The sequence below is a fragment of the Sander lucioperca genome, chromosome 19 (genome assembly GCF_008315115.2).
Source record: "Sander lucioperca isolate FBNREF2018 chromosome 19, SLUC_FBN_1.2, whole genome shotgun sequence".
NCBI classification, from domain to species: domain Eukaryota; kingdom Metazoa; phylum Chordata; class Actinopteri; order Perciformes; family Percidae; genus Sander; species Sander lucioperca.
This window is the reverse complement of record NC_050191.1, coordinates 10947558-10965497: the sequence shown is the minus strand read 5'-3', so window position 1 is coordinate 10965497 and position 17940 is coordinate 10947558. Positions and strand designations below refer to the sequence as shown.

Here is a 17940-nt window from a genome sequence, read left to right as displayed (position 1 = left end):
AACCCACGATAAGGGCCATTACGTTGAAAAAAATTGTTTTACTGTTTAAGTACCCCCTGTCGCGTTTGCACAGTTGGTAGAGTCCAATGCCCTCTGCCTGGTGAGTGAAGAGCTGAAGGCCACGGTTAGGTGTAAACAGAAGGTAATATTTTACATATTCCAGCATCGTGTTTGTTTATTATTTGAGCTATTGCACTCTAACATATAAACTGTGCCAAACACAAAATAATTTCTTTAACTGAGAAACAATTCTCAACGAAAACCTGACACAATGCTAGCTAGCTACCTGATTAGCTAGCCAGTGGCTGTGGTGCAGTTGGTGTTTTTTAAGTATGCAAGGCTAGCTAGCTATATTTTCAGCATTTTAACTCCATATTGTGGGAAGGCAAGCTACAATGTAAATGGTGAAATGACAGCTAACGTTACCACATATATGGTTTGAAGTTATCGTTGAGTTACACTCGCTGCTGTTTTATGTATGATATAGCTAAGCTAGATATGTAATTAATGAGGATTAGACAGTATCCTCACCTAGCACCAACTTGTTACTAGACTCACATTTACATATATTTTCTCTGCAACTTTGGCAAAGTGGAATATATATATTTTGTACATTTAAATACCGGTAACCCCTATTTTGCACACCCAATGCATTTCCAACCTGCACACTATATGCATGCAAGTTTAAAAGGGCATACATTTTCAACGCTTATGTTATATTGGTACTTGTGTTTTTGATATTTGATTGTGTTTTTGATTTTGATTGATTTCCTGCATTATTCTTTGTGCAGTGTTTTTCGTGCGTGTACTGTTGCTGTGACACAGCGGGGGATAAATACAGTATCTACATACCAATTAGCTCATAGTGACACATGTTGAAATGACTAAAGAACTCCTTACCATTTAGGTTACCATTAGGCACAAAGTCCAAACAGTGTCGGATATGGCTTAGGTTTTTTTTCAGCAAATGTAGTAGTAAATGTAGTAGTAAAATATGAAATTGATATGTGAAAGCATCAGTCCCTCTAACTGCAAATGTAAGCATAACTGTTTTAGATCAGAGTATATACGTGCCCCAGAATTTGTTACAATGTGTCTTGTATTTATTTTTGTAGGAACTATGGTCAACTTTGTAGCACTTGCCCGTGAGCATTGGGTGAACATCTTGGTGCCCATGGGCTTTGTGATTGGATGGTACCTTGACAAACAGCAGGACCAGAAGCTGACAGCTTTCAGGAACAAAAGTGTTTTGTTCAGCAGGTAAGAATAAAAAGCCAACTTCCACCTATGTATAAAATTAAACTGGGTCCCCCTTATGGTTACCTATTTACTTCCAAGTCAAGTGACGGTGGTTGTTGCTACTGCATACCACCCCCCCCAGTTTAAACTAATTACTATGCATGTAAATCAGCAGAATGCTTAGTGATGAAGGAAAACATTTTTATATATAGCAATATGCAACTCTCTAACTTCTGTTCTCTTTAGGGAGCTGAAGTCCGGTGAGGAGGTGACCTGGAAGTAGACTACCCCTACCTGGAATGTGTCCTGTCATCTGTGGTGTGAACGACCCTCAAATCAGAATGTTTAAGAGTCCTGTAACTTGTTTTGAGTTGGATCTCCTAATAATCTTTAATATTTTGAGTTGTATCAACCGATAATAAACATGCCCTTTCTCTTAAAAATAATGCGTACCTGTTGGTGATTTTTGTTGCAAAACACATGACATCATTTAATTTCTTTATTAAGTGAAGCGAGACATGACCGGTGAAACTTCACAAGACAGGATTAAACTGGTTTATTTGGTGCTAAACAGAGAGCAAATTCATAAATGGGTTTTTCAATGTGACCATTCCAGTAGACCTAATGAAGACTACTTGGGGCAAGAAGTATGTTTGTATTTTGTACAGAGGCAATCTATTCATGCAGTCAGCATGACTGAAGAATCTGTGGCCACTACAGAGGTTCTGCAGTGTGGATAATCCCCCTCTCAAAAAGCAGTTCAGCCAAAGCGATCTGGAGGGGGGAAGAACCATGTGAGGAACAACTCAAAACAATCATTTCACAAAAACACAGGCTAAAATTATATATTATATATAATTATTTAGAATAAATATCTACATAAAATGGAAATGGATATTATTTAAAGAATTGCATACATTGTCAAATACAAGACCTGTTCCCCTCCCCTAAAATAAGACTGCACAGAGCAGAAACTGCCTGAATGTACAGTAGTATCACATCTCAGCACAGATTGTATGCACTTAAAACAACATACCCTGTCGTCTGCAGAATCACATGGGAAACTTCCTACTGTCACAAATTTGGGATATGAATGGATCAGAAACTCCATGGCATCTGTGTGCTAAAAAAAAAAAAGGTTAGGAGGTGACATCATTAGGGCACCAAGTATAAAACAAGAGCTTTACATAGATCTTCCAATCTACCTCTGCTTTTATTTCAAAACTCTTGGGCTCCTCTTTGTGGTAAACTCTGGAGTTGTCTGTTGTGTAGTAAAGATGAACAGCTTCTCCATCACTGCATAGCCTGGGAAGACAAAAAGTTACATTTTAACATTGCCATTATTTACATTTTTGCTTTAATGTCAAATCATTGAAGCAGGTGTTCTTGACAACAATAAGGGCTTTGTTCTCATAACCCTTATTTGATAGCTCCTCGACTCCTCGGTCCTTGGCTGAACCAGAAGTTGTTCTGGCTCTCCTCGGTGAAGGCCGTCTCACAAGCGCTTATTTCTCCCCCGAGGAGTGAGCATCGAGGAGGGATCATCGAGGAGCTATAGGCAAGGATACACGAGAGCAGCCTTCCCGGAAGCCGTGCAGCTGAAAGAGTTGCCAACTTCGCCCATACAGCTGACAAATTCATGTGACGCTGAGGAAAGGACGTCTCCTCCCTCTAAAACACATTTGCTCTTTGACTCTCTCCTCGCATGATTTGCTCGCGTCTCTCCCGTGCCTCCTCAGTGGGAGGGACTAAGACACGAGGAAGGGAGGCAAGTGGAGGAATCGAGGAGGTAATTTAAGGGTTCTGAGATGCAGCCACTGTCAAAAGCCCTAGTCGCAAAGGACTAGTATTACCTGGGGAACTCTAGTTATTTGTATTAATTGCGGAGGTCGTTTGTGATCTTAATCCCATGTGAATCAGCCATGTCTGTAATTTGTCAAGTAAAAGTCCCACTACAAATTACCTACCATATTTCGACAAACACAGAGGTTGTGTGGTAATATTAGTACCGTGCCAATCGGCATCTCTGTCATTTTGAGGTCGTTTTGGTTGCGTTGGCAATTATACATGAAAGTTTTGACAAAGCCTTGACATCATATGATGGGGATAATGTCAGTAAGTTTAAGTAAAATACAGACTTCACTTATCCCGTGCAAATGCGCCACACGAAACACAGACGTAGGGGGTTATTTCTAAATCACACGAGGTCCCCTGGTACAATTAGTCCCGTGTGAATAGGGCTATAGATGCTATACTCCACAGTTGAATAGTCCATTTCAAATCTGCCTGATGTGAACGTGCGGTGAAATGCAGTAAACATTGCATTACCTGGCACATCCAGCACGGAGAATTCTGACTCGGGTCTGGGGAGTGATTTGTGCACCTACATCCAGAACTTGCCCGCGCTCCCACCTAGTAGATGCTCCTTGCACACTGCTGGCCAATTCCTCTGTGGGAGATGACATGAAATTGTTAGAATCAGAAGCATTATGCATCGCAGGCTGTCCTGCAGCGTTATAATCATTAACACTTTCATGCAATAGTACAATTTTCTTCTGAAGTAAGTGAACTGAAAGTAAGTGAATTGCCAGAACTGATGTAGCCTCCACATACCCGTCGTGAGCATGGGAGGAAGGCAGTCATGGAGGAAGTCTCTGGCTTTCTGATCCACGGCAGCATCGATCGGGGCGTAAGTAATAAGCTTCTTCATCAGACTCTCAATTTGCGAGAAGAATTTTGTCCTGCGTGGGTCATCCTACACACATGAGGAGGACTTGGGTCATTATGAGTGGGTAACTGGTGAGAAGCCAAGGATGGTGATGGTAACAGAAAGTGACAAATAAATAGAAAATAATTGATGAATTACCTTGTCAGAGTTCTGTACTCCCATGTATGTCAGGTAATCCAGAGGTAAGCCCTGTCTGAACTCCACATCCTCCTCCATTGCTATTTCCAATGCTGCTGGAACCAACTGAACAAAGGGCAGATCGAAAGGGGAAAGACCTTTGGTATATTTAAAAAAAAATGGTTAAAGTGGTTTACTGTACTTTTATCCAGAATCAATACTGGAATATTGCACACCAGAAAATATTAGAACATTTTCCTGTTTTATTTGTATGGATTGTTACACCACGTGTGTTACAACAGCTCAACAAGAAGAATGTTGTTTAAAAGCTTTTAAGAGTGGCTGTCGGTCAAGTATTTTAAGGGAAACGCTATTGGTTATTACACTATACCTGTAATGCTTTATCAATAAATGTGGCGATGTGCCCGTGCACTGATGCTGCCTTTTGTTAACCATGTAGGTTTCTGATTAGAGCCTTGATCAGAGAATATCACCTTCTGTAGCAGATCACCCCAGCTGTTCTTCTGGTGAGAAGAGATGGTGATGTGGAGGGAGTGAGCATCTGGGAGGCAGTCGCCCTGGTGGATGAATCCTCGGGGGAAGTAAAGGAGATCCCCGGCTTCGAGGACCACTTCCAGGATCGGCTTCCCGATGTCTGCCTGATCGAAGTTGGCTGGAAAGGAAATGCAAAGCAGTCACATCTGAGAAATGACAGCTGTAGATATGTGTAAAGCCAATTACGTACAGTAATGGTAATTGTACGTAATTATCCATAAATCCTGTTTCCAACCAAATGACAAATGGCTTTTACGTCAAGAAAAAAACTATTAAAAAAAATAATGAAATAATTCTTTTACTCACCACTCGAAAGCACAGGCAAGACCTCATCTTCGGTCCTAAGAAAAAAAGTCAGACTGGCATTAATCTCAAGCCAAATATAATAAATGTAAATAGCACGAAAACTGGATTAGCTACCAATTGCAAATGATTAGTGCGCATGACTCAAAATGTTGAAATGATCTACTAGTTTCTTCACTGTTACTGTAGCAAAAACAATTCAGTGTAAATTTAACTCGATGCTGCTTTTATTATTTTAAGATTTTTTTTGTGGCATTTTAGGCCTTTATTAGATAGGACAACTTTAGACATGAAAAGGGAGAGAGAGGGGGAACGACATGCAGCAAAGGGCCGCGGGTCGGAATCGAACCCGCGACCACTGTGTCGAGGACTAAGCCTCTGTATATGGCTGCATGCTCTACCAGGTGAGCTACCCAGGTACCCCCCGATGATGCCCTTTTAAAAGGTTCCTTACTGTATCTCACCTTGGGTTGTACACTCTCCAATGTTTCTTCCCCTCCAGCTGAACCACAAACGCCTCAATGTCGTCATAATGTGGAGCAAAGCCTTGTGTTCCAGGTGGTGTCAGGTATCTGGTTAAAAAGGAAAAAAAAAAAAACCCACACATTTAACAGTGGCTGATAGCATCTAAAAAGGTATCCAGGACAAACACTGTCCCAAATACTTACACGTTGGCTCCTGCCATGCTGCCAAACTGCTCTTGGAGGATGGACAGCACGTTCCACACCGTGGAGGAGAAAGCCTGGGGATTCAGCATGCGGAGGGAGCAGCCACTCTGGGGAATGGAGATACAATGATGAGATTGATAATCTGCTATGGGTGCGCTGTGCAGATGATGCACTGATACTGGGGCTGGGCAATAAATCGATATTATATCGATATATGAGACTAGATATCGTCTTAAATTTTGAATATCGTAATATGGTGTCGTAATATGGTTTTAAAGGCTGCATTACAGTAAAGTGATGTCATTTCTAGGGCTGTCCTCGACTAAAGAAATTCTTAGTCGACTAACACTTATATGATTTTGTCGATTAGTTGATGTAATCGACAGAGCTGTGCTCTTTGAGAGGTGGTTAAGACTAGAACAACACCACTTTAAATCTTGTGCTTACCAGAAATGTGCTCATAAGTTTCTTGGAAATGAGTAATTAAGCATGAATAACCATAAAAAATGACTCATCAACTAAAGAAATCTTAGTCGACTAAGACCAAAACGACCGATTAGTCGACTAATCGACTAAGAGATGGCAGCCCTAGTCATTTCCTAAACTTACCAGACTGTTCTAGCTATTCGATTATTTGCCTTTACCCACTTAGTCATTATATCCACATTACCGATGATTATTTATCAAAAATCTCATTGTGTAAATATTTTGTGAATGCACCGATGGTCAAACCTACAATATTGTCGCAATATCGACATCGATGTATTTGGGCAAAAATATTGTGATTTTTTTTTTTTTCATATCACCCTGCTCTGATAAGTTTAATGCACTTAACGCAAAATGACTTCAAGCTTGTAGCACAGAAGGTATTAAAATTATTTTTTTTGCCTGATACATCTAATTGCTTTTCAATAAAGGTGGTCCAGGAGAATTTCAAAGTGAGCGACTTTAATGATCTTCAAACTGCTACAGCAATATCCATTTATAAGGAATGTAAAAATGCAGAATCACAGTAATGTTGCATTAGAAATAATCACATACTGTATACAGAGCTGCTGCCGGCATCAGTGTGGCCTTACCTCATAGAAGTCCCACACAGTGAACGGCAGAGCTCTCCCCGGAGGATTGTGCGTCTCTCTTTTGCCATTGGTGTAGCTCGTGACATCCAGGTTCACTCCATACTGAACATCCTCCTAAAATTAAACCATGCAGACATGTAGTTCAGTATCACAGATCTCCATTATCTATCAAGGACACAAGACAAAATCTGATAGTTACTCATTGATGAACAGACAACAAAACAAATCTGGGCACATAGCTACTATACATAAAATAAATCAGAAAACAAACAAATAAAAAAAACTACGTAATATACAACAACAAAAAAGACAAAGGAAAAAAAATGAGACAGCTCATTTTCACATTCAAAATAAAAAAGATTTACTTCCTATTATGTTTGTTTCTTTAAATAAATATATATATATATATATATATATATATATATATATATATATATATATATATATATATATATATATATACACATATATATATATATATATATATATATAAGGTATATATATTACTTTTTTTTAAATGACACCAAACTTTATAGAACTTCCCTTGATAATTATTAGTCTGTGCGATTACAGATTCAAAACAGCCAATGTCCGAAATGAATGTTAACCCTTCAGGTAAATCAGCCTTTGTCTGACTCTTACAGTGGTGGAGAACAAAAATAAAGCTGACCAATGCAAGTCCAACTTTTGGTAGTAGAGACCACTCTCCAGAACTTTTGTGTTGTCAATTATGCTACCACCACCTTTTGATTACTTGTTTACAAAAAAGGAAAAAACATTTCCACATTAAATGAAGGAAAGTACCTGCTTCAATTTTACACTTTCCATGAGTTTTAGAACAATAATAATTGTGTATAATATTGTATTGTGTAAAAGAGCCGTCTTGATAATAACATAACTGACATATTCCAACAGAGGTGGGGGAATTATAGATAAAGTAAGGATAGATGAGGTAATGTTTCAGATCCTTACCTGTCTTAATATGCGATCAAACTCTGCTGTGGAGAACATTCCCTTGTAATAATCTGGAGTCTTACGTTGAACAAGAATGGGTTTCTTTTCCCATGTTTCCCTTCAGAAAGAGGAAAAATATTACCCGGTGAACGTTGCAAGAAAAAGATGACACCTTGTACAGGGTGTATTATTACCTCCGCCGAGGAGGTCATGTTTTCGGCTTGGTTTGTCTGTTTGTTTGTTTGTCTGTCGGCAGAATTACGGAAAAACTACTGGCCCGATTTTCATGAAACTTGGTGGAAGGGCGAAGCATGGGCCAAGGAGGAACCCATTAAATGTTGGAGGGGATCCGAATCACAGGGTGAATACACAAATTATTTTTATCTTGCGTTAACATTGCAAGGTAGGGAATTTGTGCTGCATTCATGTGGTGTCAGAATAATTGACTGGGAAAATTCACACTGCATTAACATTGTGAAATAGGGCATGCCTTGGTAGAGGTCTGCGCTCTCAGGGTGCCCTTCCAGTTTTGCAAAGTTTCTGTTCTGTTGAAATTTTGGATTGGATTTTGGATCAATAATTAATTGATCCATTGTTTGATCACATTGTTTGCTCTTCTGCAGCCTACAGAAATATGAATATGTACACAATATATGTGCACTAAATCTACAGACAGAAACACTGCCAACACACTCATCTGTACCTGAAGAAGGACTTAGCAGGAATGGGGTTGATGAGCCACTGGAACAGCTTGCTCGCTCTCTCCCTGCTGTTGTTGACTTTTCCCAGATCGGCCAGCAAAGCATCCAGAGCCTCACCATCTCCATTTACACACTCCTCCTCCTGCAATAAAAGCATAAAGAATCTAAGAACCATAACTGAGCAGTATGGTCAAAGAAAATGATAATAGTAATAATAATAATAATAATAATAATAATAATAATAATAATAATAATAATAAAACAACAACATGTTAGCATTTAGATTAACAGATAACTAACTTATGGATGTGAAAATAGCACCCCATAGCATCTATCTTTGCAGCAGGTACACACTTACTTCTGTCATTCCCTTAAGGCTCTCCTCTTTTTTTGCAGACTTTAGGAGCTTCTTTCGCACTTTCTTCCTTTCAGGCTTTAATTGAGCTTTAACTGTGTTCACCTTATTAGCCCCATTCTCCTTTTTCCTTTTCTTCTTATCTGCCACCTAGAACATCATACAAGTTACCATAAATAGCTAAACACAGTTAAGATACATAGTTAGCCTGGAGAAATGAAGAGCAGATTACATGATTTGATAGCTAACTAGCTATCAGGAGGACTGGGCTAGTTTCAGCACTGTCCCTCCTGCAGCTCTGAGTCTACAGAGCATAGAGCAGATCACCAGGTACGACTAAACCAGTTCCTACCACATTATTTTAATAATATCTACCTGCAGGGAAGGCTTCGAAGCAGGAGGCAAGTCTGTTGACAACGTTTTATACAAAGCAAAAGCTGACATGTGTTTTCGCTCCATGTTCAAGAATATGTCATCATCCCGCGACTGCTGGAGAGTCCTCTTCTACGGCTATTTGTGTCCATTTGCTCTCTAACGGACTCACTACTGCCACCTGTAGAATAGTACTACAAATTGCAGCCCATTTCTTCTTTCTTCATTTTTGTTGAGTTTTAATGGCGGTTGGCCACCTACTGGACTGGAGTGTGGAATTAGATAATTGGTAGAATTAGTAAATTAGATTAAATTATCTCTATTATTCCCTTTAATCTTTAAATAGAAGATTACGCACTTTCGATTATGTGTTTCCTAGCAGATTCCCCAGTGTAATATTGAGTTTTTCATCAATTAGTCCTGATATTAATCCCCTTCTATCTTATATGCAATCTATCAATACATGTTTGACAGTTTCCGATGTATTACAGTGTGTGCATAACAAGTCCAAGCAGGGTGCTTGCCTATTCTGAGGAGTGTTTGATTTAAGCCTGTGTTGCAGGTTGCAGCCCACTTAGGACTGAAAGGAGCGTATAGGACTTTATAAAACAAATGTATTTATTGAATTTTTCTAAATAGTTCAACAAATACATAAAGCGAACAAACAAAAAATAAGAAACCAAGAACATAGTAGGGAGTATGTAAAGTAAAAAAGAAGAAACATAATAAGAAAACAAGTACAAACACATATTGGTAAATTACGACATCAGCAAATACTGCTTTATTTGCTGATGTCTTAATTTACCTATATGTTTGTTTGTTTTATCACTTAATAAAAAATATGAATTTTTCAAGAACAGGATAGGCCATTGAGCCAGAGTTGTAGACTTGTAATAGATTTTAATTCAGATTACCAGATGTCTAACAGAAGATTTTCTTATTTGTTTCTTCACACTTTTAAATGTAAACATTAGCACTCATTAGCCGATCCTCTACCTCACTTGGTCAGCTAATTTTTTTATTAATATTCTCAGTCAGAATTACAAACTTTTTAAATAAAGACTCAATTCGTGTCATACTGCATGTCTTATGGTCAGTCTGAGTGTACTGCCTGACTAATTATATTTAAAAGGCTGTTGTGCGTTTCAGCAAGCTCCTCTAATACTGTTTTCCACATCCTCATAATGGTAAAAATGCATTTGTTTTTCATGTCTTTCATCAAAACATCGCTGCAAAAAAGGATTGGCTGTGTATGTTTGTAGAATTACAGCATCCTTGTTTATGTTCTTTGCTGTGCTGTTTTGCTATGTTTTTCATCCATCCTGAAGAGCTAGATGTCCTTGCCATCCGTAATCCATATATAACATAAAACTATAAAACAATATCAATAAAGAAATAATATAAAATAACAATTTCTCTCTGAAAGATGACTTTTTAAGTTCATGATTAAGAAATATTTGTTAACGAATGTAATATTTAAATATATTATTTTATAAAAAATATATAATTATATATTTTATATACAGTATATACCCCACTCATCATGTATCACCACACTGATCACAAGGTGGAGCATTTCCACAATATTTCATGTGTTTGAACTACACGGTTAATCAACACTGTTTCCCACAATGCTTAGCGGCGTGCCATTGGTGCTGTTTGTCCAGCCGTCGCTCCAACAATGCAGCTTTTAAGCGGTGCGAACTGAAAACGCTGCAACACCACAGGCTTGTCTGGTGACTGTTGTCGTTTTAAATTCACATAAAACATATTTTAACGGTTTGACAAACCTGCAGGACGATTGTGACTCAGTTTGTAGGACACCCTGGACTCTTCTGCTGAGGTGAGTAGCTACTGAAGCTAACGTTGGTCTGCCAGTGTAGTTGAGAGCAAATGCATTTTGTTGTGACCGCTGCTGGCTAGCAGGCTAGCTAATTGGCCAGATGAGACATATGGCCCCTTGTGTCTTTCCCCTGCAAATCCCCTCTGTCCATAATTAATACAATAGCAGTGTGTCCACTTGCCCTCGTTGTGTTTTTGTTGCGGAATTTCTAACTGGTGTAAATGTAAAAGGTTGGTAGTTTTTATAAAGACTTGGAGGCAGCTGAGTCGCTGCAAGTCGTGAGTGTGTTTTGCTTTGATCTCTACTGAGGCACACGTCAACCAGTGTAGTCGGTGCTTTGCCGCGATGTAGCGTTAAGTAGTCTGTATATGACCAACATATATTGGTCTTCTAAACACATTTTATTATTTAGGCCCCCTTTTGATTGTCAAACCCTCAACCCCCTGCTGCAGAAATGTGCCGCTCTATTAGTATGGGTGAAATGTCACGCCTAACTCAATTAACGTTACTAAAAACTGGCAATTTTGTCGACGTGCTTAGTGGCAAGCAAGCATACATATTGGCATGATAATGAATGCTGATTATGAAAACCATAATGAGCTTATGGTTAAGTCAACATGCTTTATTACACTGACGATCTGTTCTGCGACCACTGTTCATTATAGTACATATTAATGCACGAAAACTATAATAGCTGGTGTTATTATTGACGATTCAATTATAAAACTAAGCATTTGGAAATAGAAGTTCTGTTTGCTATGTTCAGATACGGGGTAGGGTCTCTTGAAATCTCTTTGAAATCTTGCTCTGTCACTCATGTTGTACCTTTGCCATTGAGCAAGGTGGCATTAACTGTTACTGTAATAATGTATTTGCAATGAGATTCAGAGTGAGGAGATCATCAGATATTGCTGCTATCAGTATATGCCTACTGCTATCATTTACACTTGGTTCAATGTTTCGCTCTATCATACAGTATAGCTTCCCTATAATATAGCTTAAAATATATATATATATATATATATATATATATTTTTTTTTTTTTTTTTTTTTTTTTTACTAAACTCACTTTTGATTACACTCCGTTGCCACCCCATCTATATATATGACGGTAGACTAAATATTACACCTTTCAGTATAATGCATTACAATTCATCAGCACCACAAACTACAGCCTCATAAATTACCTAGAAAATTGTCTCTAAACACTTTAACCAACATCTGACCATTACAACCTACATGAAGGTAGGATTTATTGAGGGGCTGTATTAGCTAGATATTCCTAATTAACTTGAAAATGAGTGCAGATGTTTTGTCATTTGCCTTGTGGTAATCAACCAATGACTGGTGAGACAGAGGAGCTTAGCACAACCCAGATAGAATGAGTTGAATGACAGTAGCCAGCCTCTTGTAGTTCGTAGAATGTACCCCACTAGTTGATATTAAGGCCAGGCTTAGCGTGCTTGTGGGAACACTGAGGTTACTGCCAAGGGCATTGCATGTTTCAGTAACCAGTAAATCAGTTTTCACTCAGATTTCTAAGCCCAAAGTTTATCACTTAATTGCGGCCTTTCCGGAGTTGTTGGCCCAGAGCTTTTTGGTCAGTTTATTTGTGGCTGTATGCGTCATCATTGCATGCCTTTGTGCATTTTTTTTTTACTTGGCAGAAGGATGCTTTTGTCAAATAATTATTTATTTATTATCACAAAGTCTGAAACTTGGTGGGAAAACTCGCTAAGCACGAACACATGCAGTGTCCTGAATCCAATGATGTAGCGAAAACTAAAAAGGGATTGCAGGGAATTGGTTGTGTGAAACACAAAATAATCACCTGATGTATGGAGGCAGCAAAAGTTATAGTTTAGATTTCACATTACTGCCTGGTTTGTAAGTTATGTCCTCACTTCCAAACCAATAATTAGCACTTTTTAGTTATTATCAGATATATTTGTCACGTATCATTTGATTTCTGAACATCAGTGTGAGATGTTGACGACTGGGCGGCAGTTACCCTAGGCCCACACAGAGGTGTAAATTGTAGTTTATCTAGGTCAGTTGCCTGTGAATGGATCACAGCAGATGCTAGTGTTGATTTTTTTTTTTTGGAGGCATTGTTATCTCTCTGATATTTGTTATCTGCACTGATGTATAAACAACAGCAGTAGGCCTATGCTTTTTGTTGTTTTTTAGCTATGAATGAACACAAACTGTCAGAACAAAAGTCAACATAGGGGTCTGTACGGGGCACTGTGTATCCCATTGTGGACAAGGATATTGATCTTTTTCTCATAGGGTTGTGATTACCACAGTGTCTGTGAGTGATTTTCTTTTTCTTGTGGTCATATGCTTATCAAAAAATGCCACAATCCAGAAAAATGGCGAAATCATCATTTCATTATGTGACAAGGTGCCTCTTATATGTGCTGCCCTCATTAGATACTTGGCCGTCTGCCTGATGCTCCCAATTTTCTGAATTTTCCATATGGGTAGAGGCCATTCTAGTGGCATAATTGGTAATTGGTAGTGTTTGATCATTGTTTTGGCCTGCGACAGTTGTTGATAATTGGAATTTAAAAAAACAAAAAAAAAAACAGAAAATAAATCCCATTGAGTTGCTAGATAGCATTTGAAATGCATTTGATCTTGCAAATCAAACCTCAAATTTGGGTGCTGATGATGAAATACTATCAGGTGCCTGTTTCAAATTCATCTCACCACATTATTTACCACATTGGTTTATAACAATGTATTAAAATAACAATGTGAAAGGGATTGCTCATGGTTCCCCTTGTGGCAATAGTGCAGGTTTAAATGAAAGGCAGCCTTTATTAATGTTAGGCTATACTAGTTACACCTGTTCTAAGTCTAGTATGTTCGTGGGATATAAGGCATTATCTAACATTCCGCAAAGGGTGTGCTTGACCTAAACGTGGATTCATGCTTCTGCGAAGGCTTTACGCAGAGCTTTCGCCGTAGCCTACGTAAGTGGCCTGATGTTTATGCGCTGGTGTCTGCGTCGTAGCGTATCTCTTTAAGAGAATAGCAGGGCCGGCATGTGAATATGCGTGGGGAGTGTGTGGTAGAGTGAGTGAGAAAGTGACGGGGGATAAGCTTCGGAGCTAGTACAGACTCTGGAAGCATAGCAGGAGAAACAAAGACTTTATTTTTCTCTTTATTACACATTACGGCACAAATCTTTTTTTTTTTTTCCACCTCCTACTATGTGAACCCTGTGTCTGTGCGTAAGAGTTTCTCCTGCGTGTCTCTACAACGTGTAACGTTAGGCAGCCAATCACAAGCATTATTATATCTTGGTAGAAGCATGCTGTATGTTTATTGGCTCACTGACAATGTTGAGATTTACTCTTAAGGTATTGAAATTTGGTATTTAATGACGAGGCATTTTTCGATACTCGGTACTAAGGAGTAGGGTTGGGCATCGTTTGGATTTTAACAATTCTGATTCCAATTGCGATTCTTCCTTTTGATTCCGGTTCTTATCGATTCTCGATTCCGATTCTTTGAGGGGTGAAGTTGAAACGGGTCACATGCCTAATTCACAAATAAGAGGAAAGTTTTATTTTGATTCAATGGTGGATTGCAGTTTTACTGGGCTTTTTCAACGTAAAATAAAGCCAGACTAGAGCGCCGCTTACTGGGCTCCATGGCTGCAACACAACAAGCGCCTGGCCGCTATGGAAACCAAAACTTGCGCATGTTAAATTGGGAACCCATGATCAGATTGAAACCAAATCCTCCAAACGATTCCAGTAAAGAAACGATTCCACTGGAATCGTAATTTTTGAAATGATTCCACAGTGAACCAGCATGCAAAATACCAATGCCCTCGGACTGTGACATCCTTTTCTGTCATGACGTGTCAAAATGTCTGCAGGGAAAAAAGGTTTGTGAATGACCAATCAAACTTGAACTAAAAGTGATGAAAAGTCCTTCAATCTGGCGTCAAAGGCAACTGATAGAAGGTGCCAGTATATCCAGTTAATATAGTGTTGGAAATGATCAGGTGACTCTTTGTTGCTTGTAAAAAGTAATGTTGTGCAGTGGTAATTATGTTTTTGTTGTTTAGGTGCAGATAGCTGTCTGAACAGCTGTATTACTAGGCAGTTTTTAACAGTTAAAAAGTGTACTTTGGTGTGGGGATTCGGCAGACTGGACATAGACTAGCTGGTCAGGGACAGTCAAGACACCTTAGTTCTCCAATCCACGCTTTAAAGCATAACTCGGTGGGTCCCTGTCTCCTGAGGTAGAATTAAAGATTTCGAATTATCCTGAACTCTTTGGTTGGCATGTGGTGTGGTAGGCGTTGGGTTTTGACGGTCCAGCAGGCCACTACACTAATATCAGGGATGGAGTATTTCTTTATTGCAGCTCTGATTATTGTTTTTAGTCAGTTAAAATTTCACATACCAAAGATTTTGTCTGACAGTAAGGCTTGGGGGTTAATTGCCACGTCTTTGTAATGAGGGTCTTGGATGAATCACCGAATGAAGCCGCTGACTCTTGACTTGCATTCTGTCAAACTGTCCTGCTCTTGTCTGAGAAAGTGCAGAGGTTTAACTCTACTTGAATAGCTGGGTGTTCCAAGCTCTTCTACTCTAAGTAACATCTCCTTTAAGAGGCAGGAAGAGTTGGGCTACATTAACCCAGGACAGCTTGTTCTGTATGTTTATGGAATAACAGAAATATGCTTTTTTTTTTTTTAATTGTGCTAGGCAAGAGAGAAATGAATGGCGTGAATGAAAGTGCTGACTGGAATCTGTTCCAGTCAGAACTTTCATTCACGCCATTCATAGCAGCTGGTAGCAGTGAGAGCAGAAAATGCTGCGAAAAGAGAGAGACGCAGGGACTAGTTTTACTTTTGGCAAAGTAAGCAAATAGCAGCTCTCTGTGCCATACCTGCTAGTCAAACAGTAGGATTTCTCAGCTAATTCATTTTCCAAGAAGCAATACTTCCTCAAATAGAAGCACTATTTCCCTACCTCCACTGGACCTTAGTTAGCTTATGTCACTGTCAAGCTCAAGGTAAGTGCCTTATTTGACCGAAGCAGTTAAAACTACTTTTGCTTTACACTGCTGCGAGGCAAAACTGAATATTTGATTGTCAGTCCTTTCTTTTAAACAAATCACAGAACAGAATATGCCCTGTGAAAAGAGTGCAATCACTGTCATAATGAGGCCATCCCTTTTTTATCTCCCTGATTATTTTATCAGTTCCCCCACACAATGCTGCCACTTGTTGTTGTTGACATATTGAGTTCAAGCCCAGTGCATTTGTAAGGCTGAATGGACATTAACAACATGACTTAGTAGTAGTGTGAATGCCCTACGTTAACACTCAGGTGAAATCTCTTTTGGGGTGGTACATTGCAATAATTCTCCCATGTAAGGGGCTAATCACCCTGGCTTTCCTCCCACAATCCATCAGTTTCTGGAGGATGGGGCTTGCAGGGTTCTGGCAGCTGTTGTCGGGCTGAGTCAATCTGTTATGGTCTACGCCAGCATGCACGAGAGGGGGAGAGGAAGAGCTCTCAAGAGGACACAGCAAGCAAGGCTGCTGCCACTGCTATGGAAAGATAACAAGAGGATTTATTTGTTAGGAGGGCAGGATTTCAGGGCTTGTGTGTTAATTTTGCTGTATTACCCACTTACTGTTTTCTTTGTAAAATATGTGTAGGGGAAGGCCAGGTTAAAGGAGGAAGGATTTTATAAACACAACATTACAATATAACTAATGATAGTGTAGCCTAAACAATTGTTGTAGGCAACAATTTTGATGCTCGTGATAATGTTTTTAATAATTGTTTGTCATTTATCAAGTAAAACCACCAAACATTCTGTGGCTGCGGCCTCTCCAAGGTGAGGATTAGCTGCTTTTTCCTGTTTAATATTCAGTATTTGTGTTTTTGACTGTTGGTCGGACAAAACAAGACATTGAACATGTCCCCTTGCACCTCTGATAGACTTATTTTTTTCATACATTGCATTAACATTGAAACGATTTACGTTGACTAAATGATTAATTGTGAAAGTAATAGATAGATAGATAGATAGATAGATAGATAGATACTTTATTGATCCCCAAGGGGAAATTCAAGGTCCCAGTAGCTTAAGACATCACACACAACATTCACATACATCACAAACAGGATGATAAAAAAGCAAATCCACATGAATAGCATGGACAATAAAAGAAAAAAATACTGAATCAAACAAAATAAAAAATAAAAAATCCACATGAATGTACTAAGGGATGTATAAGCATGAGACGCTTGCAGTGACAGGGCAGGAACTGACTCTGTGATTCAGTATGTATGGTAAGGTGCTCTATGAGAGTGTGTGTCATGGTGGTAGTGCAAATAGGTCCAATAGTGCAAGGATAAAGTCTAGAGACCAGCATTAAATATGGACAATATAAGGGAATAATGTAAACATAGTAATATAAAAACTATAGCAGTGCAAGGATAAAGTTTAAAATCAGGGGATTAATAAGATAATACAAATAATAATAATATTGCTAGTTGTAGCCATACATGAAAGAAACAATACTATTTAGTACAATTTGCACAAAAAAAACTGGAACCAAAATTGATTTTAAGTGCATGGACTTCTCCTATGCCTAGCTCATAGTGTCCATATAAACTATTCTGTTGATGTACCAGCTGTGTGTTTTGTGTTGTGCCAATCATTTCTAGTTTTTAACTCAAATCCGTAGTCAGTTTTTTTTTTTTTTTAACAGTTTCATATCTACAAAGGAAATGCCAGTGACTTTGAATATATTTGTGCTAACAGCATCAAGGTGATATGTTTAAATTGGCCTTATTATTGAACGAGGACAGTTCTCTGTGGATTTAAATCACTTTTGAATGTTAGCCAGACATAGGCAAATTTTCAATGTGATTATCATGGCTTACAAACTAGTCCTGTTTATGGATTTAGCCAAATTGCTGATATTGCGGGGCTGGCACAGAATGGTTGTTGATGCTGGGAGAGGGAATTGGCAGAGAC

The 17940-nt window shown here is 38.8% G+C and overlaps 3 protein-coding genes across 5 annotated transcripts in view; 2 read left to right on the top strand and 1 right to left on the bottom strand.

Moving 5' to 3' along the window:
* Positions 1–15: 15 nt before the first annotated feature.
* Positions 16–1685, top strand: LOC116066117 (NADH dehydrogenase [ubiquinone] 1 beta subcomplex subunit 1). Its single transcript, XM_031321955.2, has 3 exons — positions 16–142; positions 1116–1260; positions 1486–1685. Exons 2-3 carry the CDS (start codon positions 1121–1123, stop codon positions 1520–1522), a joined length of 177 nt encoding a protein of 58 aa, XP_031177815.1. The 5' UTR covers positions 16–142; positions 1116–1120; the 3' UTR covers positions 1523–1685.
* An 89-nt stretch (positions 1686–1774) lies between these two features.
* riox1 (ribosomal oxygenase 1) lies at positions 1775–9274 on the bottom strand. 3 transcript variants are annotated; one of them, XR_004895879.1, is made up of 16 exons: positions 9075–9274; positions 8703–8849; positions 8347–8486; positions 7662–7761; positions 6690–6803; positions 5611–5717; positions 5407–5514; positions 4946–4980; positions 4579–4757; positions 4106–4210; positions 3853–3994; positions 3568–3688; positions 2445–2544; positions 2276–2362; positions 1896–2013; positions 1776–1845 (listed from the first exon to the last, which is right to left on the bottom strand). XR_004895879.1 is itself a non-coding variant. In XM_031321953.2 (15 exons), exons 1-15 carry the CDS (start codon positions 9156–9158, stop codon positions 1954–1956), a joined length of 1629 nt encoding a protein of 542 aa, XP_031177813.1. In that variant the 5' UTR covers positions 9159–9274; the 3' UTR covers positions 1775–1953. The 3 variants fall into 3 exon arrangements, 2 of the variants coding, with proteins under 2 accessions (XP_031177813.1, XP_031177814.1); XM_031321953.2 differs by having other exon boundaries at positions 1775–2013; XM_031321954.2 differs by lacking the exon at positions 8703–8849 and having other exon boundaries at positions 1775–2013; positions 9075–9224.
* A 1434-nt stretch (positions 9275–10708) lies between these two features.
* The window catches only part of extl3 (exostosin-like glycosyltransferase 3), a 28601-nt gene continuing 21369 nt past the window's right edge, over positions 10709–17940 (top strand). The window contains exon 1 of the mRNA XM_031321634.2: positions 10709–10914. The gene's annotated coding sequence lies outside the window, so the exon portion shown is untranslated. The remainder of the gene's footprint in view (positions 10915–17940) is intronic.